Genomic DNA, 26,440 nt, shown 5'->3' with positions numbered 1-26,440 from the left:
GGATTTGCCGATAAGAGGACAGATAAATGAAACCCCGAGAAGAGCTACACCTAGCTGCTCAAACGAAATACGGTTAGAAACATCTACAGGAACCAAAAATGCCACAATGTCCCCAGAAGAATTAGAGAGATGGGCACAGGGAATAGACAAACCAAACCAACAACCAAAGATTTTAGATATTTACAAATTGAAAGTGGAATTGGAAGAAATGATAGCTGGAAACGTGGGACTAGATAGGCTAAACACTTACAGTGAAGAAGAGTTACTGTTCATTTGTAAAAGCATCACTAGAAATGCAAACATATGTCATGAGAAATTGACAGATCGTGCCTCCAAAATGGGAATTGAAATAGGGAGATCTAAAGTATTACAGAAACCATATAGTGCAGAATTTACTGATAAGGATTTGGAAACTATGAATGTGTCTGGTAGAAAATTGCAGATTAAGGAGTTAATGACCAATCTTACAAAAGTGGGGAGACTTAGAGAAATAGAAAGCTAGGTGGATGAGGAAAAAGGAGGAAGCATAGGCAAGTCGAACAACATCAGAATTCTCGTTAAAAGAATCAGGAAAAGCAGAGAGATTGTGCCCAATGAGAGAAGTACCAGGAGGGGGATATGTACATGTCCCATGGACTCGACAAGATATTTTGTCATTTACTAATGATTTTCCAAAGTTAAGAGTAAAAACAGTTGTACAGGCAGGTTGAAAGGTTTGTGAAGGTTTCAAAGGTTTTGTTGAAAGATTTGGAGGGTCTATTTGATATAGTGGTGCCTGCTGATGTATGGACAGAATGTAAAATCACAGTTGATTGGCATAGTGATGAGTACCAAAGAGATGAAAAAACAGGAGCCCCTTCAGAGGAGGTAATGAAGAAATATCATCAGGTGTTCACTTTCTTGAAAGGGAAAATTCCACCAAAAGAAACAGATTGGGTGAAGATAGATAGAACAACCCAAGACATAAATGAGTCTGTACATGCTTATTATGAACGCCTATTACAGGTATTCAAGCAGTAAAGCGGATTTGAGAACTTTGGAGATAAAAGTATGGGTCAATTTGTGTATCGGTTTGTGTCTGGTTTAAGACCAGAAATTTCCCAAATGATTCAGCAACACATGTTGTGCTGGCAGGGAAAACCTATCGATGAAATTCTGAAATATGCCAAGTATTGTGGAGATAATATTGAGAAAAGACGTAAAAAGTTGGAAGAAAAAGTAATGTGGGCACAAGTGAAATTGGCAGAACATCAAGAGCTTAAATTAAATAGTCAGAATGATGATCAAGTGAAAGGACAGGGTCAGAATGAAAATAATGGGGGAAAACCAAGAGGACGAATGAGTAGATAGGAAGCAAAGAAGAAATTTCCTTGTCATAGGTGAGGAAAATTGGGACATTGGAAAAACGAGTGTAAAAATATTCAGAATAATAATGGCCCAAATCAAAATTTAAATCCACAGACGCAGAATGAGGTGATAATGAATCAACCGCAGCAGGCTGTTAATCAACAGAGTCAGTTGCCACCTGCCCCTATGTCAAATTTTGTGAACAGAGCAAGGTACAGTGCAGACACCGGATTTCCAGGAGAAAGTGGTAAGAAAGATTCTGGAAACTTCACAGTTTCTTTTGCAGAACGGTTACCTTCATGAGGAAGATCAATGACGGTGCCTGAGGGAGGAGGAAGAGGAGTGCGTACTTGGTGCATCCTTACCGGTACATCAGTCAGGTCCATATATTGATGGGAAGGTAGAAGGAAAAGACATTACCTTTTTGTTGGACACTGGTGGTACCCGTTCTACTGTGAGAACAGCAGACATCCGAAACCTACCCCTCTTGGGAGAAGCCATCCAAATAGTAGGCGTTTCAAAAAAACAGATTAGAACCCCAATCACAGAGCCTATGGAGGTACGTATTGGCAATTTCAGAGAAATGCACAAGTTTGTCGTGTGCAACTCTGGTCCAGTAAACTTGCTAGGAAGAGACTTGCTGTGCAAAATGAACTGCACAATTTATTGCACACCGGATTGGTATTGCAATTCAGACCCCTGATGAAGGCTGTAGCTCTAAAATAATGCTGGCAAAACAAGACACAGAAGTAGGCGAGATGTATTCAATGATGACAAAAGATGATTTACCAGATGAATTAAAAACGACTGTAAATCCAGAGGTGTGGATATCACTGGAAAAGAAGTAGGGTTAATGACAAATGTAGACCCAGTGAAGGTGACTGTAAAAGAAGGTGCAGTCTACCCAAATACTAGGCAATACAAAATGAGCCCTGAAGTTTAAGCAGGTGTTGCAACAGAAATTGATCGAATGATTAAACAAGGCATATTAAAGGAAATAATAAGCAGTCCTTGTAATTCACCTATAATTGGCATTAAGAAGCCTAGCGGAAAATACCGGATAGTCCAAGATTTACAAAAAATTTATAAGATTATTGTGCCTTGTTGCCCTATAGTGCCGAATCCAGCAGTGATTCTGTATCAAATGCCATGGAATGCAGGATGGTTTACTGTAATTGATTTATGCCAAGCATTTTTCTCTATTCCTTTACACCCAGACAGCCAGTATCTCTTTTCATTTAAATTTGAGGACGGTATTTTAGTTTGGAATCAAGTTCCTCAAGGGTATACAGAAAGTCCTTCAATCTTCAATCAAATTTTGAAAAAGTGTCTAGAAACACTAGTGATGCCCAGAAATCCAGTTCTAGTCCAGTATATCGACGACTTGCTCATTTCATCAAAGTCGCTAGATGATTGTGTTACTGATTCAATTGCCTTGTTAAATCATTTGGCTGACGGACGACACAAAGTGCCTCCAGAGAAATTACAATTTTGTTGAACTGGAGTCAAATATTTGGGACACCAAATAGAAAGGGGAGTGAGAAAAGTGACCCCTGAAAGAATAAAAATAATAAAACAAATGCAGTTACCACAAACCCAGAGAGAAATCAGAATGTTTCTTGGTGTAGTGGGGTTTGGTAGGCAATGGATTGTAGGTTTTTCTTTGTTAGCTAAACCATTAGTACAGATGACATGGAAACACTCAAAGGACCCAGTAGTTTGGGATGATGAAAGAATGGAAGCTTTTGTGAAGTTACGAAATTGTTTGTGTGAAGCTCCAGGTCTAGGTATGCCAGATTATACAAAAGAATTTGCACTATTCTGTTGTGAAAGAGAAAATTGTGCCCTTTCAGTGTTAACCCAATGACATGGTTTGATGAGACGTCCAGTAGCTGACTTTTCTGCTACCTTGGATCCTGTAGCGTCAGCATTACCTGGCTTTTTAAAAGTAGTAGCTGCTACTTGCAAGAGTCTTGAACAAAGTGAGTCCATTGTGATGGGACATCCTGTAAAGGTATTTGATCCACATTCAGTGGAGATTCTTTTGACTAGAACACGAACACAGTACCTTACCCCTAGTCGGATGACTAAGTATGAAAGAATAATTTTAGGAGCAGGAAACGTGAGAGTGGTCTGGTGTACTATACTTAACCCTGCTACTTTATTAGCAGATGTACGTGGGGAAGAAGTAAGAGATGAAGTTGAACCTGACTGTCTGGATGTTACTGAGTTATGTACCAAGCCCCGTCCAGACATACAGGAAGAGCCCCTGAAAGAATCAGAACATGAGCTATTTGCATATGGTTCGTGTATGAGACATAAGGAAGGAGGATTAAGTGCAGCTTATGCTGTATGTACATTGGCTGGAATAGTCGAAGCATCCTATTTATCAGGAGTCAAGTCTGCACAAGTAGCCGAATTGATAGCTTTAATTAAAGGCATGCAAAATTGGGAAGAATTGGAAAGTAAGCATTTACACTGATAGCCAGTATGGTTACGGGGTTGTGCATGACTTTGGCTAGCTCTGGATGCAGAAGGATTTCATGACTTCTTCAGGATTCCCTATCAAAAATGGAAAATTTGTGAAAGAACTGTAGGAAGCAATACTTTTGCCAAAAGAAGTGGCAGTGGTCAAGTGTGCTGCACATCAGTTAGGAAATGACTATGTGGTAGCTGGTAATCGATATGCTGACCAAGTTGCCCAGTACTATGCCAAAAATAAAATGGCACTAAACAGGAAAATGTAAACCAGGGGAATCAGATGTCAACTTATGCTACTCTCAGCACTAGAAACATGGGGTGAAGTGAGACAATTACAGGATGAAGTGGAAGTGAGTGAAAAGGAGGAGTGGATACAAACAGGGTGTCAAAGGAGAACAGAGGATGATGTGTGGGTTTACCAAGATGGCAGACCAGTGATGCCAAATTGTTTACTCTCTCAAATGGCCCGAATGTATCATGGAGACACACACGTAGGCAGAGACGCCATGATCAGGTTCTTTAGACAGGATTGGTATAATCCGAGATTTAGGGCTTTTGCAGAGAGCCTTTGCCAGAGATGTTTAACTTGTCAACAAATAAACCCAGGCAGGAAAACAGTAGTCAGTTGGGGAAGAATAGGGAAGGCAGAAGGACCATTTGTGAGGTTGCAGATAGACTTATCCAATTACCACCATGCAGGGGATTGAAGTATGTCCTTGTCATAGTTTGTTTGTTCTCACGGTGGGTGGAGGCATACCCTACTACAAGAAATGACTGCATAACAGTTGCCAGACTGCTGTTTAGGGAGCTAATTCCGCCGTTTGGTTTTCCAGTAACTGTGGAATCAGATAGAGGATCTCACTTTAATAATGAAATTATTTGGTTAATCCATGAAGCATTTAAAATTGAACAAAAACTGCACTGTGCATATCACCCAGAGGCTTCTGGAGTGGTAGAACAAATGAATGGCACAATCAAATCAAGACTGGCAAAGGTGTGTGCATCAACATCACTGTGTTGGCCAGATGCATTACCTCTTGTTCTGATGGGACTCAGAAACATTCCTGATACAAACACAGGATTGAGTCCCCATGAAATTCTCATGAGAAGAGCAATGAGATTAGCATTTATACCAGGACACAAACTGTTGATTACAACTGATGATTTGGTACTAGATTGTTGTAAAGGATTGGCTGACCTAGTGCATTCTGTCTCTCACCAAGTTGGAGAAGACGCAGTTGCCAGGCAGCCGGATCAAGCACATGATCTAAATCCCGGAGATTGGGTGGTAGTGAAGAATCACACCTGTCAAGAATTCCTGTCATACAAGGGAAACACGCCCTTATGTAAACAGGAGAGCTGTTACATAACTCAAGGGAAACACGCCCTTATGTAAACAGGAGAGCTGTTACATAACTCAAGGGAAACACGCCCTTATGTAAACAGGAGAGCTGTTACATAACTCAAGGAAAACACGCCCTATAAAGGGAGGAACCGGGAGGTACAAGGCTGTCGGATATTGTGTTTACACCGACGTACCTGCTTCGTGAAGAGCAGTGTTCCGGAGTGGTGCTCCAGTAAGGCAAGAACGGAGGTAGGTCGAGTCGTTACTCCCTGGGCCGTGTCTTGCCCCATCGTCACCTGTGAAGGACCCGGAAGCTCTACCGGTCAACCATTGAGCTTCGCTTTTTGACTCGGCTGAGTCCAAGCGCAGTGGCGCTTTTGCTGGTTGGAGTCGTAACTCCCAGCCCGACCAGAGACACAGGGACTGCCAGCTGTAACGCACACCAGGAGGTGTTTGCCGCGTTACAGACTCGGAAGTCCACAGGATCGATCGAGCGGCTGCTCTCGGTTCAGTCTTCTTGCTTGTGATTGGGGTATCGGTGACGCATCACCAGGAGGTGACTCCGTGTCCCGGTGCAGTCTGAGGAAGAGGTTAAGCGGCTGCTCCCTTCAGGTAGAGACCCCGGCTGGGTGTTTCCCTGACTCCTCGATTCTCCCCAACACTCTTCGTGCCCCTCACAGCCTACCGATTGGCATTGTCGGCCATTTCATTTCTGCCCTCTGTTGGCATACGCCGGGATCGGCGTATATGCAGAGGACGGTTAGGACCATCCGTGCTGTGGGCTGGTAACGTACTTAGCCTGGAGGATTCCAGTGACTATAACTTTTGTTTGTTCTTTGTATTTTATTTGCCTTCATTAAAAGAACTAACCCTTCACAAGTGGTTGCGTCCTCATTGTCGTGTCTGTTAAACGATCCTGAGACGTTCAGGGCGTTACAACACCCGAGAGTCATGCCTAGCACCCAGGTGGGATGAGCCGCAACAGGTCTTACTGGTTACAACAACAGCAGTGAAATGTGCAGGTTTGCCTAACCGGATCCATTCCAGTCATACCAAAAGAGTACCAGCTCCTGAGGAAAGGGAACCACAACTGACACAAGCATTTGAGGGTGCTGAAGAGTGTACAGCTGAAAATTCTAGAATAATTGATTCTGAAGTAGCTGTTCAAGAACAACCAAGCACAAGTCAGGAAGACTTGATACCGGTGGTCGACATACCTGAGGTGATTATTAAAACGTGAAGCAGAACCAGACTAGAAAGACAGGAAACTAGAGAGGATCAGACAGGTGTAGAAGAACAAGCTCAGGAAAAGGAGAATAAAACTGTTGGAGACCCAGAACAGAACCAGACAAGGAGAGAAAAATATACTCAGACAGAGGTGAACCAACATATTCACAGATCTGAGGAGGGACAGAGAGGAGTAGAGGAACACGTTCAGGCTGCAGAAAAGCAAAGTGCAGTTAGACCTGAACAGGACCAGTTTGGAAAAGAAAACCAAGTTCAGGAAGAAGAAAAACAAGTCAAAATAAGACCTGAACAGGACCACATAGAGGAAGAAGAACACGTTCAGGCAGATAAGGTCACAACAATAAGCCCTGAACAAGGACAGATAGAAAGGGACTCTGAAGATGAAGATGAAGATAATCAAATTTTGCCACAACATAACGAAAATAAAAGAATACTTGAACGAGACGAGGAAAGTGAAAGTGCAGTACAAGCCAAAAAGGTCAGAAAAGGTGATAATTGGCCAGGTGGTGTTAAAAGATTAAAGTATCACTTAAAAACAACAAGTGAAGAACCTGAGCAAGTAAATGAAGTCTCTAGTCAGTCTAGGGAATTGACTGGAAAACCCAGGCGAAGGAGTCAAAGTTTGCGAATTTTGAACAATAAGTTCAAAGGTCCTGAAAGGACCTATGTGATTCTGGAAGAATTTGAGAATCTAGATTTAAATGAAGAAAGTGACAAAGAAATAATTGTTGAACAGATTGACGAAGGAGAAGTGAGACCCCTTGAAGATCAAATAAATAAAAATGTATAAAATAGAGCAAAGAAAAGAAGAGAGATCTTCTTAAATTAAAATGGCTGTTGATAGGGTTCCTGGAAGACCAAAACAAAATTGTATAAAGAAGTGTTGTAGAATATGTATATGGAGCATATATTTAGTACTTATATTCTGTCTAGTATTAACAATAGCGATCCCTTATTTGATGGTGACAGAAAAGAAAAATAACACAGAAACTAATGAAAGGGTGGCTAACATAAAAGGAAATAGAGTAGAATCAGAAGCACAAGATGAGATAGATTTACATCACACTGTGACAAATAATGACACTGCTTTAAATGTGTTCACAAAGTTATTAGTTCAGTATGTAGACGCCATGGAGATTAAGTGATTGTTATGTATGTATGAAATTACCAGCATCAGTAGCAGAAGGTGTAACTTATCACCATTTACCATTAACATATGGTATTTCATGTAGTATATTAACAATTTTATTTTATAGAACAGGAAAATTACAGTATTATTATTCAAATGTAGATGTGATATTTTCAGAGGTTCCTATTCGCAAGAGTATGAATCCAGTTCTTAGTACTAAAGATGCACAGTTTATGGGTGAATATTTCTTAACTGTGAAGACAATAGATATAGCAGAAACACTCAAAAACAATCTAACATGTTCATTACAGGAAGAAGAAAAGATATTTTTGTATTTAGTGGAGGAAAGGAGACAGGACTTCCAAAGAAAGGCTTCTGAAAAGAAACCTCCGATTCCTCAATGGGCTGAGAAAGAGGAAATATATACAGCTGGCAAGACTCATGCTGCGATGTCCCTAGATTTTGAAAAGAAAGGGAAGATCTGCCTCCATAGATTAAAGACTGACTATAACAATGTATTTATTGGTTCCAGTGAATGTGAACATAACTTTTTGATAATTGGAGGATGGGGACTAAAAGGGGGAACAGATCCAGTATTTCCTGGAGTCTATTATGTGTGTGGGAATAAAGCTTATTTTAGGTTGCCTGCACGTTGGTACGGGATGTGCTATTTTGGAATAGTATTCCCTAAAGTCTATCATGTGAAAAGAATCACTGGAAGCAATGAAAACACAAACAAACTAACCCGTAGGAAAAGAGCTAGTTTTTCAGAAATAGTAGGCGATATATTTAGTGCATTGATACCTTCAGTGGGAGTCATTCTGAATTCACGAAAAATGTGTCAGTTATCCACAGTAGTTGATTGTCTATCGACTAATACTGCTGGAGGGTTCTTATTGATCAATACCGAAATGGTTGCAATTAGATCAATGGTTTTACAAAATCGACTTGCTCTTGATATATTATTGGCAAAAGAGGGCGGAGTCTTTAAAATGCTGAAAGCGCAATATTGTAGCACTTATATTCCAGAAAAAAGTGTAGAAATTGGAGGATACATTAAAAATATTTTGAAACAGAAAGAAGATTTGAAACCACTGGAAGTTGATAGTGTATGGAACAAATTAACAAATAGTATTATCTCAATAGGGACTTGGTTTGCTAATATATGCAAAGGTTTTGTAGGCCAAATAGTACTACCTATACGTGGAATAATAGTATTAGTCTAAGCAATAATGACATGGTGCAAATGTTGTAGAAAGAGAAAGAGATATGAAGTAAATGAAAAGGAAAGAAAAGAAAGTATGAAGAAATTCAGTTAAAAGAAATGAAAAGCGAACTATATAAAAAGATGAAAATCTTAAAAGATAAAAATGAAGAAGGAAATGAAAAGACCGGAAAGGGAATTGAGATGTGCTAAAGTTGGCATCTGGTTTGGTGATGGGTAATTTTGTGATGGCACAAATGCCATCAGAGAGGGGATTGATGGAGCAAGGACTCGTATAAAAGAGACTTGCTCAGATGCAATCCTCTCATATAACTCGTAACACTGTATTAATAAAGTATTGTGTAAATTAATATGCACCTCATTACATATTTTTGCAAGATGAAGCTTGCGTACATGTTTTACTAACAAGTAACCCGAGTGAAACTTAAAATGACTGCTAACGCGGGAAACTGTACTGCGCATGCGTCAACTGCATCTACGCAGAATGACGTTCTTTCGCTTGGAGGGAAATTTCTGCATCTGCGCAAATGCATCTAAAATGGCCGCTTGAAAGCTCACATGCTAAGCATCTGCTTTGCTGAAACTAATACAAGCTGTTTACTATTTGCTAATGCAGGGAGAGCTTTTATAAGTAAATGGGATTCGAGTAGAGATAGATGGTATACAGTGAAATCATTTTATTTCGAAATGAATATGTTTCTTTATGACCTCTATATTAGATTGTATTTGGGCCTCCGAGTGAAACAGAAGTCCATACCACACGTGACTTTCACGCAGGCGCAGTAATAACAAGCCGGGAAGCCGTGATGTCATTTTTTAAACCCGTCCAAGGCCATCATTGTTACACGTCCTGGGAACCTGATGGACAGCCTGAATGCTGAATAGAAATGAACATCATATGTATACTTTTGTCTGATAAAGATGTGAATACGGGTGGGAAATAAAGCTTGGGGATAAAAATGAAGAGGCGGGAACATTAAACAAAGAACCAAAGAAATTTATTAAAACCTAGCATGGTGGGATGATCATCCCCCTTTCCGTGTCCAATCAGAATAAGGAGTTTCATAAAGTTGAAACATTAATGGGTGGTACATGAGCAATGAAAGGTATAATTGAGGTAGTTTAGATAGTTAGAACACATGAAGTGATGCTGAGATGCTGAGAGACCGGGATGCTGTCCGAGAGCTGAACTAATGCTGAATAAGAATCGATTTGCAGACTTAGAATTTAAGCCAATTAATTAGAAGAACATCGCGGAAGAATCAAGGAGGGAAATAAGAAAATTAATTAGAAGAAGATCGCGGAAGAATCGAGGAGGAATATAGTGTCAGAGAGGGATGCGACACAGGCATCGGATCTAGAAGAAGTCATCTATCCTGTCCTGAAACCTGTCCTGAGGTCTTTGTCACCTGATCTATTCCAGGGGACCTTTCCAGCTCCTTGGCCAAGGGGATGGTTCCCACACCATTCTAGGTAAATATATTTCTGTGTAGTATGTCATTGTACTGCTCTCTCTATCCTCTCTTTTCTGAGTACTGTCATTGTGAAACTTCGTTCTAATATTGGTTACTGATTATTGAAATAATTGAATTTTCCCCCTTGGAGAAACGGAGTTTGTACTGTATTTTGACTTTAGCTCACATGAATTAACTAGATAAAGATTTAAAACTTTTCCCGAGTCTGTGGTTATTTCAAAATAATAAGGAATATAATTCTATGTCATTTCACAATCAACTAGTTTCAACTAATAGATCCATTGACCAGAGGAAATAACTTTTTGATCAGTGAAAGATTAGTTAAAATTTGACAGGTAACAAATCTCATAAAAAGGCATTAATAAAATTGACACCCAGTGGTATTTACTAGCCTATGTGAATATGTGTTTATGGGCCCAGGTGAGTATATGGTATTTGAGTACCTGAGGTTGGTAACCCGCTGGATCATCCTTCTGAGGTCGATAAAATGAGTACTATTGAGTTGGATAACAATAGACATCTGTTATTCAGTGCCAAGTTACCCTTGGGAGAACATGTGCTCTACAAGTACACGTTATTCTCAGAGCGCAAGCTGACTGCATGGTCTTTAGCCCTCCCGGGTTCACAAAGTTTGGGTTGAGTGCTGATGGCAAGTTTTAGTAGCAGCAGCGATATGGATGGGCACCATATGGATGGGCACCATTTATAGGCCATGCAGGACCTCTGCTGTAAACACCATTGGCAGCAAGGCAGATGGACGCCCAGTGGGTGGATCCAGGCCCTGCAGGACACAACCGATCTGGGATTTGTGAGGTCTTGTCAGTGGGGTGCAGAGGCGGTGTGTCTTACGGGGAGTCATGGAGCCCACCTATCCTCAAGGTCATTTCGCCAAGTGAACATGCCAGTCACCACTGGGACTTCTAGAGGCACAGGAGCCATTCCTCCATTGAGTGTGAGCATTTGATTCCTCTCCCTCACCAAGTGGGCTGAAAGCAGCGTGTGCAGACAGAGGCGCCCAGGGAAAACTACGAAGGACCGGGCAACGGGAAGCTCAGCAGACATACAATATGTTGGCCGACCAAGGACCAGGCAACAAGGAGAGAAGCGGCGCTGTGAGTGGGATGAGACACAGAGGGGTGAGTCGAAGGTAATCCAGCATCTTGTGGATACCGTGTGACAAGGTGCTTGTGGGAATAGAGAACAGACAACAGAATATGACTTACCATCACTTCAAGGTGAGGAATGGAAGAAGCACTAAGTGACCCAGAAGGCCGGCCCTGCAAGACTGTGAGGTAACAAGGATCCATAAGGGAACAAAGAAAGTAGACGTCAAAACCAGAGTCTGTGGCAATGCTTTGATAAGAGAAGACATCTTACGCAATATTTGGAATGGCATGTCAGCACCTATGGGCAGCATTACTGGTGCCGAATACTGAAGCTAAACGGGAACCTGGGTGCTGGAGGGGCGAAGGATACAGCGAAGGCCACGGCATGGAAATTGAGTTTCTACATAAGTAGCAGTAAATCTCTTGGAATGGTCATTGGCCACCATACCCACCAAATTGGGCCTCTAGCGGGGTAAAGAGATGGGCTAGGCATATGGGGACCATGAATCGCACCGCCAAAGGCTAAGTGTGATGGCCCTAAGAGCTGAAATCGTAAGTTACTATACTGACATCCTAAAAGGGTTCCTTCGGATTGTGAAATCGAGATGTCGCTTCTTACATCAATAGCAAATACTGTGATGATGAAGAGAGGAGCGAGTGTAAGGGACACTAGTTGTATCTAACCAGTCATGCACTTCTGTGTTAAACCCACTTGGTTAACCATCATCTCTGTGGTCAACGTGTATTGCCCGGTGGCCAGTGTGCCAACTGGGAAAGCGTGGGGGTACACTTCATTTCTTATTGGGGCGCCTTGCACTGGACACAGCTTCTTTGTGGGGCTGCTCAGAGATGCCAGCCTCTCACAGCCCGTCCATGAGCTCACGTCCCCTGCAGAACAGCAGTGCCCATTGAGGGCACCGGGGGTCCCCAGGGCCGGGTACACGGCGGAGCACAGTGCAGCTCTGTCTGCATGCCTCCGTGTTTTAGACCCAAATGTTTATTTTTCTCGTGCAACAAAATCCTTTTGTTTTCGTAACTTCCACGTGAGTCGAAGTCAGAGTATTAAATATATATATAATATATATATAGTAAGGCAGTGGGCTCGGAGTTGAAGATGTGTGTGTTTTCAGCAGAATTCCAGGCTGCTTTTCAGCAGCTGGCTGGTGGGGGCTGGACCAGGGCTGTAGGGCAGCTCTATGGGAGAGGTGTAATTACACCCCGGGTTTACAGCCCCTCATAAGCCCGGGATTCCTGCTGGTAAGCCTCAGAGCTGCGTGCTCCAGACGGCCCGCAGCCTCCATGCTGCAACACGCGCCCCCTCGTAGCCTAAACAACTGCGCAGCACAAACATCCGGGCCCTGGCGCGGCGACCAGGTGCGCCTGCAGCCGGCCGGTCCCGAGGGAGCCCCCCGACCCCGAACAACACGCTTATTTTTCGGAATATGTGGGGGGAATGCCAAGAGAGACGAGCCAGGGGCTGTTGCAACTCCGACGGCACTGAGGAGGACTGAAAGTTGCTGAATAGCTGATTCCCGGCCCGTGAGAGCCCCCAGGGCCCGGCTGTGGGCCGGGAGCCATGCCCTGCCCCTCCCGCAGCTGGAGCAGAGCACAGGGGGGAGCCTGTCTCTGAAAACCTCATACCTCCACCGAGCCCCAGGCAAGGTAGCCCGTGGCCACCTCCGGCTGCCAGGACCATGTGCGCGGGCGAGACAGCGACAAAAGAAATACATCTGTCTTTAAATCTTATAAAGCTGATATAAAGACACAATTTGAGGACATTTCGGAGAAAGAGGATGGAAAGAAGAAACAGTTTTCAAAGGTAAAAAAAGAAGGAAAAAAATAATTGGAGGAGGTGTTGGTGCCAGCAAGAAAGAATCCTTGTTGGAGAATATTTTGAAGAGTGCAAGAAGGGGAAAAAAACCCACAACTTCCTTACACTTTTTTTTGTGGAGACATGTCTAAGATGGACGGCAGCCCATATCTTAAGCCGGTCAGTGGTTGACAATGTGTGTATTGGATGAGACGCTAATGGTGTGTTATACCTAGGATCGCGACAAGTCGAAAACAATACCAAACTCTCAATTTAGCTTTCCTTGCATCGTATTGAATAAAAGTGGAAAAGAAGAGGCGCTGAAGAAGGCGGTTAATGATGCAGTGGGTTCCACCAACACCAGCCCCATGCTTGGAATAGGGGTGTCCTCTCTGCATGTTGGAAGGATAGGGCGACAGGTGCAACTTGAGCCATCTGGCCTGGAACCAGCCAGGATCTTGTGTCGACCTCCAGAGGAGAAAAGCAAGTATTGATTTAGGGACCCTGCCAAGAGTCCAGTTTCTGAGTCTGCATAAAACTGCCATTGACCACGAACACACTTTTATTTTGAAGGCACTTGGAGTGCTGACGTTTGGATACCTGTCCATTCTGGGCCTATTGCTTGATTGGCACCGTTGGCTGTGAAGGCACCAGAATCGTCCCATGATGGGTCTACTTACTGCCCTCTCGTTCATGGTTCTGGGTACCATGGTGGTGCCGGCCCACATGTTCCCTTTCATCCTGACCCAGCTCAGCACCAGGAAGACCAGCTGCAAGGCCATCCCCAGCAGCATGAATCTGTGCCACGGCGTGGGGTACAATGAGATGAGGCTGCCCAACCTCCTCGGCCACGACACCCTGAAGGAGGCCGCCCAGCAGGCAGGCTCCTGGGTGCCCCTGCTCTCCAAGCAATGCCACAAAGACACCAAGAAGTTCCTGTGCTCTCTCTTCGCACCGGTCTGCATCAGCGAGCTGGACATGCCCGTCTTCCCCTGCAGGATGCTCTGCGAGGAGGTGCGGGATGGCTGCCTGCCGGTCATGGCGGCCTTCGGCTTCCCCTGGCCAGAGATGTTCAACTGCAGTCAGTTTCCACCGGGGAACGAGCTTTGCATCCCAACGGCTGACTCTGAGGACCAGATGTCAGTGGCGAGGAATGGTGAGTGAGGGTGGGACAATTGCTTCTGTATGACCTAATGTTTAAAATGGCACGGGCGCATAGAGGTGAAACTGGTGGGTGGCACGAAGGTTTATCACCCAGCAAACAAAATGCAGAAGTCTCCAACTCTGTTATTATCCGGTGTCTGGGGCCTCTTCATGGTGGTTATTCATCTGCTAAGGTCCCCTGGAAGGACTTGGGGTGAAGTCGGATTTGTTGCAAAGCCTGTTGCTCCTGAAACTCTTCTCATGTCTGATAGACTGGGGGATGAGTCATGACCCCTTAGTTGTGTCCCTACAAATTTCAATCCGCTCCTAGCATTAACATTTTTGGAGAGGATGTGGCCTAACGACCAGAGCTGCCGACTTTGGAGCTGGGGAACCAGGCTTCAGACTCCGCGTTGGCTCAACATCCTGTGATTTTGGGCAAATCACTTAATCTCCCGGTGAATTAATTAATGAATGTGTCCGTCTGTAATGTAACTGGTGCTCTTGTCATGCGCTCCAACACTTGCGGGTCGAGTTTGCGCTATATCAAGCTGCAGAAAAAATGATATATATATTTCCTGGTGGTACATGGGGTGGTGGATTCCACTGTATCTGGGAGAACCTCTCGGGGAGCAGTGGCATCTGCACAGAATCAGGGTGTGATCTGCAGGCCACAGATGTGGAAAGCGAACAAGCCAAAGCAACCTCTCACTTTCCGAGCTGATACAATGAGTGCCATTAAGGCGGCTAATAATAGCATCTCCTGTGCAGGCCCAACAGGAAACTCGATTTGTAGTGTGGACTAACTAAATAAACAATATCATTCACGGGATCATTAGTTGTGTTATTTGTGGCCGGGGGGAGGAGGGGGGGGGGGGGCAAGGGCACCTGCTTTCTTTTCCTGAGAAACCTCTAACGTCTAGAGGGGTGCTGTCCTCCACCTATTGCAGGGCTTCAGTGCTTTAAATGGGCAGGTGCTGTCCGGTACTGAGTACCTTTACGTCTTTCATTTGAAAGGGAGTGTACCTGCACTTCTCATCCCTGCTGCAAAACATTAAATGGGACAGTACCATCACTTCTCAGGAGCAAACGTACTGTGGCTAGTGAGTGCCTGCACTTCTCAGCACTGGTGAAACGTATCTGATGGGACATTATCAGCACTTCTCAGGAGCAAATGTACTGTGGCTAGTGAGTGCCTGCACTTCTCAGCACTGGTGAAACGTATCTGATGGGACATTATCAGCACTTCTCAGGAGCAAACATGTACTGTGGCTAGTGAGTGCCTGCACTTCTCAGCACTGGTGAAACGTATCTGATGGGACATTATCAGCACTTCTCAGGAGCAAACATGTACTGTGGCTAGTGAGTGCCTGCACTTCTCAGCACTGGTGAAACGTATCTGATGAGACATTATCAGCACTTCTCAGGAGCAAACATGTACTGTGGCTAGTGAGTGCCTGCACTTCTCAGCACTGGTGAAACGTATCTGATGAGACATTATCAGCACTTCTCAGAAGCAAACATGTACTGTGGCTAGTGAGTGCCTGCACTTCTCAGCACTGGTGAAACGTATCTGATGGGTCATTATCAGCACTTCTCAGGAGCAAACATGTACTGTGGCTAGTGAGTGCATGCACTTCTATTCTCCCATTTTAAGTACTGGGTTTCAGAGAGGCAGGACGGAATCTTTCCTTCTAAAATGTGCCCTTTTGTCGTGTGAGGGGGGTCGCAGTATGGATGGGAACAGATGTGCAAGCCCTAACAGCCCGTGAACCTAGGCTGGGAGCAGACAGCTGTTGCTGCTGCCATTAGGTATATGTGCAGGGTAATGCCACGTGCTTGGGGCATTGCTGGGCTGAGCACCGATCTTGTGCCAGTGTAATTGCTTCCCGCGCGCCAGTGCCTGTCATCACCATGATGTCCACTGGCCTAGAGGGGTTTACGTGCAATTGGCAAATTACAACAATATGACTGTAAGTGTGAACCATCAGTCACCCCATTTTTAGCTGTGGCATAGCCAACACCTTTTGATTTGACTACATTTGTATATCGGATATTCTTTCCTATAGGGGCCTTCAGCCAGTCCTTTTCATCCATTGTTCTGTTGTTGTGTCATTTACATTTGTCTGCTGCCTACTGCAGCAGCGTACAGCATGGGGCAGTGGGTCAGCCCACTTCAGCCATTGGCTGACCTCACTGTGAGTGACAGGCTCCTGTTTCTTCACAGTGAGCACGTGCTCACCAAAATAGTTCCCTTAATGCCAGAGGCTACTATGACAGCGTGCGCTTTTTGACACCATAATATTATTTTTTGATCTTACTCATGTTTTTAATAGACACTAGGACCTGGCAGCTCCTCCACTAACAAAGCTTTACAAAAGGTATGACAAAACAAAACAAGCACTGGCAAAGCCAGTAAATGTAGCACTGGCACTGAATGCCTGACCTATTGGCTTTACCAATTCTTGTTAGATGTCTCTCAAACTTTACCTACGCTGACTTGAGGTGAATTAACGATGGAGCCAAATAGGATTCTGTTATCGGTTATTTTGACTGCATGAAAAAGCAAACCGAGGAGTCCCCGTACCCCCATTTCTAAACACGGGATCCTAAGCATTTGCCTCCAGGTCACCGGACACCTGTGGGGGTAAAAGTTCCATATAGAGGGGGTGGGTCAACATAATGTGTTTTCAAGAGTGACTGCGATTTTATACATTTCAGATAGGTTTGCGGCTAGAATCAGGGTTAGCGACCCCTTGAGCTCGCTCTAGCTGGTGTTTTTTAAAGGACAGCTCAGCTAGGAAGTAAAAGAAGCAACAGGCAGGGCGCGCAGTGTGATCTGGGGCGCATCATGTGCAGAGCACATCCAGAATGTTCGCACCAGCTCCAAGCGGCATCTTTGAAGCGCCCACCCCCCCGGCCCCCGGGGAATATCCAACAACTCTTTTTTTACCCTGTGTGTTGCGCTTTTGACCTGGCTACCTGCAGCCATATAGCTGTGGAGTTTAACGCGCCTTTTGTCCATAAAATATTGACTGGGGAAGGGTTGGGGGGGAGGGGGGGCACTGAAGTGCTGGCCAGCTTGAACTTTCCATTGAAGTGCCTTGTGCCTCATGAATATTCTAAAGTCCTAAAACAGTAAACCTGGTATTGATTGGCTATGAGGATTAAACAAGGGTCTGAATCTCTAAATAACTAACAAAGGAACTCTTTATTCTTAGTCTTAAATGAGACCCATGGCCACCTACCCCCAACCCCCAGAACCCACCTGAGAGAGCAGCTAGGGATCGCCAGATGTCTTCCGATAGCTCAGATTTAGACACTTTTTTAAATTCAAAGCTACACAGGTATATGGTATTTTGTCTGGGGGCCTCAAAGGAGGGAAGGGCTGAGACTGCTTGCCCCTCTCAGAGGTCTGGTCACAGTCCTGGAGTCCACGGGTGCAGGAGTTTAGGGATTTGGACCAAAATGTAATTTCTTTCCAGATGGTTTCTGGGGGTGAGGCACAGTTAGCATCAGTCAGTGAGTGCGACTGGCAAAGGGTGAGGCAAAGTTCCAAGGTGTGGGATTCACAGCCAATGAGTGAGATTTGAGGCGTCACTATAGAGACCCCCTATAGGGACCCACAAACCGTGCCGCTGTGTCTCTGAGTCTGCTCTCTTTACCTCCTTAACTTATGCCTGCTACCTTTAGCTCCTTAGCTTCCGCCAGCTCTCTTTAGCGCCTTAGCTTCCGCCTGCTCTCTTTAGCACCTTAGCTTCCGACTGCTCTCTTTAGCTCCTTAGCTTCTTCCTGCTCTCTTTACCTCCTTAGCTTCCACCTGCTCACTTTAGCTCCTTAGCTTCCGCCTGCTCACTTTAGCTCCTTAGCTTCTGCCTGCTCACTTTAGCTCCTTAGCTTCTGCCTGCTCTTTTGAGCTTCTTAGCTTCTGCCTGCTCTCCTTAGCTTCTGCCTGCTCTCTTTAGCTCATTGTCTTCTACCGGCTTTTTAGCTGCTTAGCTTCTGTCTGCTCTCTGAAGCATCTTAGTGTCTGCCTGCTCTTTATCTCATTAGCTTCTGCCTGCTCTTTAGCTGCTTAGCTGCTGCCTGCTCTCTTTAGCTTCCACCTGCTATCTTTAGCTTCTTAGGTTATGCCTGCTCTCTTTGGCTCCTTGGCTTCTGCCTGCTCTTTATCCGATTAGCTTCTGCCTGCTCTCTTTAGCTCCTTAGCTTCCGCCTGCTCTCTTTAGCTCCTAAACGTCCGTCTGCTCTCTTTAGCTCCTTATCGTCTGCCTCTTCTTAGGTACTCAGCTTCTGTCTGCTCTCTTTAGCTCTTTATCTTCTGCCTGTTCTCTTTAGTTCCTTAGCTTCTGACTGCTCTCTGTAGCTCCTTAGCTTCTTCCTGCTCGCTTTAGCTCCTTAGCTTCTACTTGCTCTCTTGAGCTCCTTGGCTTCTGCCTGCTCTTTAGCTGCTTAGCTTCTGCCTGCTCCTTTTAACACCCTAGCTTCTGCCTGCTCTTTATCTCATTAGCTTCTGCCTGCTCTTTAGCTCGCTAGCTTCTACCTGCACTCTTTAGCTCCTTAGCTTCTGCCTACTCTCCTTAGCCTCTGCCATGCTTTCTTTAGTGTCTGCCTGCTCTCTTCAGCTCCTTAGCGTCTGCCTGCTCTCTTTAGCTCCTTAGCTTCTGCCTGTTCTCAAGCTCATTAGCTTCTGCCTTCTCTTTATCTCATTAGCTTCTGCCTGCTCTCATTAGCTCCTTAACTTCTGTCTGTTCTTTATCTCATTAGCTTCTGCCTGCTCTTCAGCTGCTTAGCTGCTGCCTGCTCTCTTTAGCTGTTTATCTCCTGCCTGTTCTCTTTAGCTCCTTAGTTTCTGCCTGGTCTGTTTAGCTCCTTAGCTTCTGCCCGCTCTTTAGCTGCTTAACTGCTGCCTGCTCTCTTTAGCTCCTTAGCTTCCGCTTGCTCTCTTTAGCTCCTTAGCTTCTGTCTGCTCTCTTTAGCTCCTTAGCTTCTGCCTGTTCTCTATAGCTTCTGCTTGCTCTTTTTAGCTCCTTAGCTTCTGCCTGCTCTTTTTAGCTTCTGCCTGCTCTTTTTAGCGCCTTATATTCTGCATGCTCTCTTTAGCTTCTGCCTGCTCTCTTTAGCTCCTCAGCCTCTGCCTGCTCTCTTTAGCTCCTTAGATTCTGCCTGCTCTCTTTAGCTTCTGCCTGTTCTCTTTAGCTTCTGCCTGCTCTTTTTGGTTCCTTAGCTCCTTCCTGCTCTCTTTAGCTTCTGCCTGCTCTCTTTTGCTTCTGCCTGCTCTCTTTAGCTCCTTAGCTTCTGCTTGCTGTCTTTAGCTCCTTAGATTCTGCATGCTCTCGTTAACTTCTGCCTGCTCTGTTGAGCTTCTGCCTGCTCTTTTGTGCTCCTCAGTTTTGTCCTGGTTTCACACTTTGCTCTTGGCCAACCTAGAGCAGCTCCATCAAAGCCTGTGGTTGTCTTGTGTCATTCACTACGGCGCTTAGCGTGCGGTCACAAAGCTCTAAGTAGGAAAACAAGACCTTTCCTCATCCTATTGGTTAAAGTTGTTAAAGTCACATCATGCACTCGGGGGTTTCTTTTAGAAGGTTTCCTTTTTACTTCTTGAGTCAAATCCTCCCCAAAGGGCTTTCGGCTGTAAGTCATCCTGCACGTCTAGCACTCGGCTACTCTTAATGGATATCTGGGGTGATGCCTCCTGTTGGACCATATTCTGTTGCTTGCCTTGGGTACTTTGAGGAACAATGACCTGAGTCATTCTAAAACAAGCATTGGCATAGCCAATAGGTCTCGCCTTTGGGCCCTTATAAGTGTTTAGCCATGCAACAGTTGCATAACTAAATACTTATAAGGTCCCAAAAGCGAGACCTATTGACTATGCAAACCGGCCGCGAAAGTGAAAGTGATCGCGATCAGGATCAAACATCAAAGCGGCCGTGAAAGTGAAAGTAATTGCGGTACAGCGCGGCGCGCGCGCCCGCGCACCTGCACTGTAGCTCTAGGCCTCTAGGCTGGCCTGGTAGCACTTTTTGGAGCCCTCTCAATAAGTCTCGCCAGGCCAGCGCATGCGCTGGGTCAGACGAGACCTAAAAAGCCCAATTTGCACTGTGGTGTGCCACAACTCAAGTAGGTGAGTTGTTGCGGCTCTTCAATAAGACACCACCACAGAAGGGCAATGATGGTCTGAGACCGTAGACACAGACTGTTACCTCCCAGGTGTCCTGCAAGTACTCATGAAACTCACATTTATGCGTAGACAAATTCCAAAGGAAATTTACTACGTTTAATGAAACAAAGTGTAGTGTTGAATAATCCATAAGTGCACGGCCAATTATTGCCCAACAATGCATACTTACCACCTAACAAGCATGCACCACCGTGGTCAAGAACGCCGCCCCACAAACTCTCTACCCAGAACAACATTGGATCGAACACATGGCAAACCCTTCCTTGCATCAAGGTTTGAGCCGAAAGATATGCCTCAGCGAGGGAGAACGTGGCATACGAGCATGGACCACCTGACGTCACACCCATCTTAGCCTCAAGAGGAGGTCTCAGCACTGCTCATGACTGCTGGCCTCCAGAAGATCTGGTGAGTAGCTACACAGCAGCCATCAGAGAAGAGGAGATTCAGACCTTGGCTGGGGTAGGATGAGGAGGAATAGATACATGGCAATGGACAATGGTGAGTAGGGGAAGGTGTACTCAACCTGATTGGATCCCCAGACAAACATTGTACAGACAGTATTACTCACTAGAGCAGTCTGTTTGGATCACAAGCTAGGAGGGTATGTTTTAACCATAATGTGTGCTCAGCCCTCTATCCTTCTGAGGGTGGAACAACGAGCCACAGTTTCAATTGTACAATAACACTTTTCCATAGAATTATACATGTTAGCCGTGTCATTCACACACTGCAGGACCATCCAACACTTCTATGTGAACCAGGCACTTAGCTTCTCTTACAAATCTGGAAACAAACAGTATGGATTGGGATTTACTGGCCATATGAGCGTTACAAATTTCTATCATATATACTAAAAGTCAAACATCTGACAAGGATTGCGCAACAGTAATGTGATTCCAAGTTACATCCGAATCCTCACACACCCTTCGTGGTGCAGTTTAATATTCTGAATTCAGGATTTATGCACATTGAATGGGTCTGCTGTGTGCATGTTCAGGCATGTGCACAGCATAGGGGGCAGCGTTAAATGGGTGACATGAGTGGAGGACGGACCACCATGTCCACGTTGAAATGAGTGACATCAGATCCACTATCTTGAATCCAATCAGGCAAGAACTGGGGCGAGTACTCATCTCACACAGAACATTAGCTCTCTGCACCAGGGGATGGATCACAAATGCTTGGCTCTAATTTGCTCCCTTGTGCACCAACAAACAAAGCTGTTTCTCCTGCACTATATCTCCAAGTTAGCACATGTGATGAGACCCTACAGAAGAGACATGAGTTCTTGCATGTGGCTGTCTGATCCTAGGTGCCACAAACCCTGCTGGAGTCCTTCAGCACTCTCCCTAAGTGATCCGGGTACAGATACTGACAGTGCGGCGCCTGCTGCACTGTCTCATGTAGGTGCAACATTAATCCGGCCTCCCTTTGAAAAAGGCTATGAGCCCATCTTGGACCAATGAACAATGTGGTTGCATCCCCTGCCCCCCCGTGGTGATTTGTCCATGACCCTTCCCAAAGGACACCAGGGGATCATGCTAAATGTGTGCTACTTCTCGGATAGGGCACGTTTAGAGACGCATTACGAGGTCCCTGTTGTGTCTCGCAGACCGGTAGCAAGAGTTACCTTCTGTACCTGTGACCTCTGAGGAACAGGGGGAAGAGTTAATAGATCTCACAAAAGGGACCTTATAATCTGACCCTGAGTGTGTGTCTCCAAGAACCTCTTGCCTGTGTGCTTTCTTCAGTCATATGGGGCATGTATATGGTCTCCGCTATTACGTCATTTGCTTGTGGCTACTCCATGCAATAATGGAATGCTCACTTGTGAGTGCGGGACCGTCAATGTGCTGTCCATGCAGTGGGGTCCACAGAAGCAGTTCCCATAACGTCTGTAATGCCAAAGTACACTGGAGTGTTAAAATGGCCACACATGGATTTTGTGCTGCCTTGTGAGCTTTACCGGTGAGCATTGCGAGTCCTTTGCTTCCATGTGGGATATGAGGGTGTGACCTGGAAAATAGGGAGAAAGAGCACATTGAATTTGCAGGCCTGGATACAGGGATAAGTGAAGGACTGATTTGGCAGATGTAAGCTATTAAGGGCCACATGCATCAAACTTAGGATTTGCGATTCCTAAATTGCGATTTTTTAGAAATCGCAATTTAGGAATCGCAATTCTTTATCCATGTAGGAATGGCAAACAAATTTGCGATTCCTACACATTCCTTATTTGCGACTCGCAAATTGCGAATCGCAAATAAGGAATGGCTTCCCATTCATTCCTATGTGCCTACAGGCCCATAGGAATCAATGGGAATTGCATGTGCAATTTGCGAGTACCAAATAGGTACTTGCAAAGTACACGTGCAATTTCAAGGGTGCAAGGGTGGCAAAAGGACATCTTGATGCACCCCTGAAAGTGCAATTAAAAAACATGTTGCACACAGACATGCCCCAAGGGCATGTGTTTGTGCAACATAGAATTTTGAAAAATGCACTTCTGTGCATTTTTTAAAGTTTTCGCAAATTACAATCAACTTTAAGTTGATGGTAATTTGCGTTTCTTAAAAGCGAAATCGCAACTTTTTTTTTGTTGCATTTCATTTAGGGAATCGCAATTTGCGATTCCCTAAATGCAATCGTTATTTAAGTAATCGCAAATTTTGCAATTACTTAAATAGCAATTTTTGCATTTGGGAGGATGCATCTGCGAATCTGCCCTTTTGCGACCGCAAAAAACAATGATGCATGTGCCCCTAAATGTATTATGTCTGTGCAATCAGTAAAGCAGGTTGTTCCCCCCATGTTCTTCAAAATCACTAGTTTTTCTGATTTTGCCATTGTTGAACATTCTCTGAAGCCATATCCCTCTAGTCACTGCTCCTAGGTGTCAGAGCCATAATTGAGTGACTAACTTGCATTCAACATGTGTGGAGTGTAATTCGGATCTTGCTAAAATGCAGATATTTCTCCCCAACCAGATAACCCATGTGCTGCCTGCATAAACCGAGGAGAAAATGAGAAGGAGTTCCTGGAAAACTTCTGTGCCAAGGATTTTGGTGAGTATCCCATATTTTTCTGAAGGTCATAAATGATTCTTCTGTGAGCAGATTCATTGTGTGATTGGCCATCCTAAAATTTGTCTTGGCAGAGAGTGGGTTGCAATTTTCAAGGTGTTGGTTTGCATTCAGCAGAACATGTCCTTGATAGACATTGACAACATGATTGTAAATATACAAATTTATGAAAAGGGCATTGCATAGTGCAAGGAAATGTTTCCTAGAAGGGAGACAAATACCAGGTGGATTCACTGAGCAAGTAGCACCATGCTTAAGTAAACGAAATGGACTTTGACATTTACAGGAAGGGAATTAAGGATGATATGGAATATGTACTATGTATATGTGTGTGTGGTACTTGTATAGCACGAACCTGTGTGCACGAGTGCTGTACGTTGTCAAAGGTAAAGATTCAGTCAACAATTGATTGGATGGTTATCTGGGTACTAGAGGTGGAATGTTACTGCATCATGATGTAGTGTTCTCTAAAGCACTGAGTAGGCATGATAGTCCAGGATCAGCTCATGCAAACAATGCCTCTTTTGGAAGCGTATATAAAACAGCGATGGATGGAAGCTGCAAGAAATCTCAGCTACTGGTAAACACTCGGGCCGCATCTCAATCTATTGTTATTCTGTACACCATGCCACCTCAGTTTGGACCCAGCTATGTGCAAATCAGTCTTGAACAATCTCTAATAGGAACAGTCCAGCCCGAACTACCAAGCCATGCTCTCCCTTAATCATAACTCAAGCAACCCAGGACCGCTTTTGCCCCAGTTATGGGCTCATCAGCTGGGTAAAGCTTGGTTCCAGTGACACAGTGTGCACGAGACCCACATCTGGGCCTATCTGTCCTTCTTAGGGTGACACCATATGTATATAGAATGGATGGAATGCTTGAATTAATCTAAGCCACTGGTAAACACTAGGGGCTGCATGCCAAGCCCAATAGAAGCGTAACATTCCCAGGGCTTTGTCCTCTCTGGCAATCCTCCCTTCTGAAGGTATTGGCTTTTCACTGGTAAAAAATTGACAATACTTGGGAGCAGCATTTCAGTGCACATGTTTCTCATGGTGAGGTACTCTAGCTCAAATGATCTAAGTCCCAATAATGAGGAGTTAAGAATAATAAATCTACACTTAGATATATGTGCTTGACTTTTCAATATTTCGGCCTTTCGACATTTTGGTAGCACGATGGTTCTGTTGTCCCTATTTTTACATACAATCAATGGGGTTATTTTTTAAAGGGATCTGGTTCACAGAGTTCAGAAATGAGTATCTTCTGAAAATTATTATGAGTTCTTAATTGAAGTAGGTTGTGGAAAACAACTTACCTCGCCAGGAGAGGCATGGTCACACTCTGGGTAGTCACACTGTTGAGGTACACATTTTTTTTAAAATGGGTAAAATTACTTGGAATCAAATAAATGTTCAATGATTGCAAGACAAATGATGGAGGGGGTCATACATTTTAGCAGGACCTTTATTGTGATTATTGATCTTCAGTTTTAAATTGTCTGCACTTTATGATCAGTAATAGGCAGAGGAACAGACCTGGAGCCTGATGATAAAAAACTTCCCATATACAGAACTTGATGGCCAAGGCCTTAGTGGGGGTAGGCTTGAGGGGAGACAACGGACTTGGACATCATCGTCAGATATTTTTCTTTGGCAAAGTGAGCAAGGGACCCACATTTGGGCATACCCTGCCAAAGTAGGGTGAACAAAGCAAACACAAGGAGCTGATTGACGGAGCGCTGAAACTTTTCAGACACTCACCCACAGTCACTTCGCCACCCAATAAAATAAAAGATGGCCGACTGATAGGAGCTCTGCGGAGGAGCTCCGTGCACTTGGGATCCCGGAATCGGATTATCACTGTTAGTGGCAGTCAAGAAACCGACCCAAAACCGCAAGCTTAACAGGATCCATTAACACAGTATTTGAAATTACTCCGGAATACATCGCTCACCTGGACATGTCTACTGGAAGGGACGACTGACCGCCATCTGCATAATCATCACGGACACAGATCGGATCGGACTCTGGACTGCGGGCAAGTCATCGGACTTCCGCGAACACCGGTTGGGACTGCAGTCGACCCCCGGTAAGTCAGATGAGGCAGCGGGCTGTCTCCAACGAGGCTGGAGCGGACCCCTGTGTCCATCGGACAGGGCTGCTGACAACCGGAGGGGCAGCAAGGGCAGGTCCCTCCGAGGCACGCAGCAGGATCGCAACGTGAGCCGGCGCGTGGAGGTCTCTTCCTCGGGATCGGAGTGGCTGGGAAAGGCCAAGGAAAGGCGGGATCGCCGTGAGGAATTGCAGACATCGCGCTCCTTTACGAGGCAGGCTGGGAAGCTGTGAAGGCGAGATCGGGGCCGGACCGGGCAACACTCTTCCTGGTTCAGCGGAGGAGACTGCTGCTCGGCCCTTCCCACCCCCCTCTGGATCAGTGCTTGATAGCGCCGAGAGCACACAATGATTACAATAGACACGCCACTACCGATCAGCCAAACATGGATACATGAATCATGACTGCAGAACCCGGGATCTTATAAAAGGATGATCTTATCGTGGCTCAACTACATAGGATTTACATTGAGGGCAACGACATCATTGGGGATGCCTCAATATCACTTTGCTGTTGTGGCCGGAATCCTCAGGATCGTACGTTGCTCTAATGGGGTCCCTCTCTCGACACCACCACGGTCTGAATTAACATTACAGACTCCATGGAGTGGTCCAGCGGGGGGAAGGAAAGGATGGGGACTGCAGGGAGGGAGACCTGTGAAGACAGAAGGAGACAGCGATCAGTAACTCTCTGCCTAGCTTCCTTCCCACCTGACCCGACTCCACCCCCACTCTACGGAGGAGAAA

The 26,440-nt window shown here is 45.0% G+C and overlaps 1 protein-coding gene across 2 annotated transcripts in view; it reads left to right on the top strand.

Annotated features, from left to right (window-relative positions):
• LOC146806089 (secreted frizzled-related protein 2-like) overlaps positions 1 to 26,440 on the top strand; it is a 127,228-nt gene that overhangs the window by 87,331 nt on the left and 13,457 nt on the right. The window contains exons 1-2 of one of the 2 annotated variants that reach the window (XM_085623413.1): positions 12,994 to 14,322; positions 23,481 to 23,558. In XM_085623413.1, coding sequence (XP_085479539.1) covers positions 13,830 to 14,322; positions 23,481 to 23,558 — 571 coding nt within the window. In that variant the 5' untranslated portion in view covers positions 12,994 to 13,829. Of the gene's footprint in view, positions 1 to 12,993; positions 14,323 to 23,480; positions 23,559 to 26,440 lie in introns of those variants that run through there. The other variant, XM_085623414.1, reaches the window with a different exon arrangement.

The sequence above is a fragment of the Triturus cristatus genome, chromosome 8 (genome assembly GCF_964204655.1).
Source record: "Triturus cristatus chromosome 8, aTriCri1.1, whole genome shotgun sequence".
Classification (NCBI taxonomy): Eukaryota; Metazoa; Chordata; class Amphibia; order Caudata; family Salamandridae; genus Triturus; species Triturus cristatus.
Note: the sequence above shows the minus strand (reverse complement) of the source record. Positions and strands in the feature narration are given on the sequence as shown.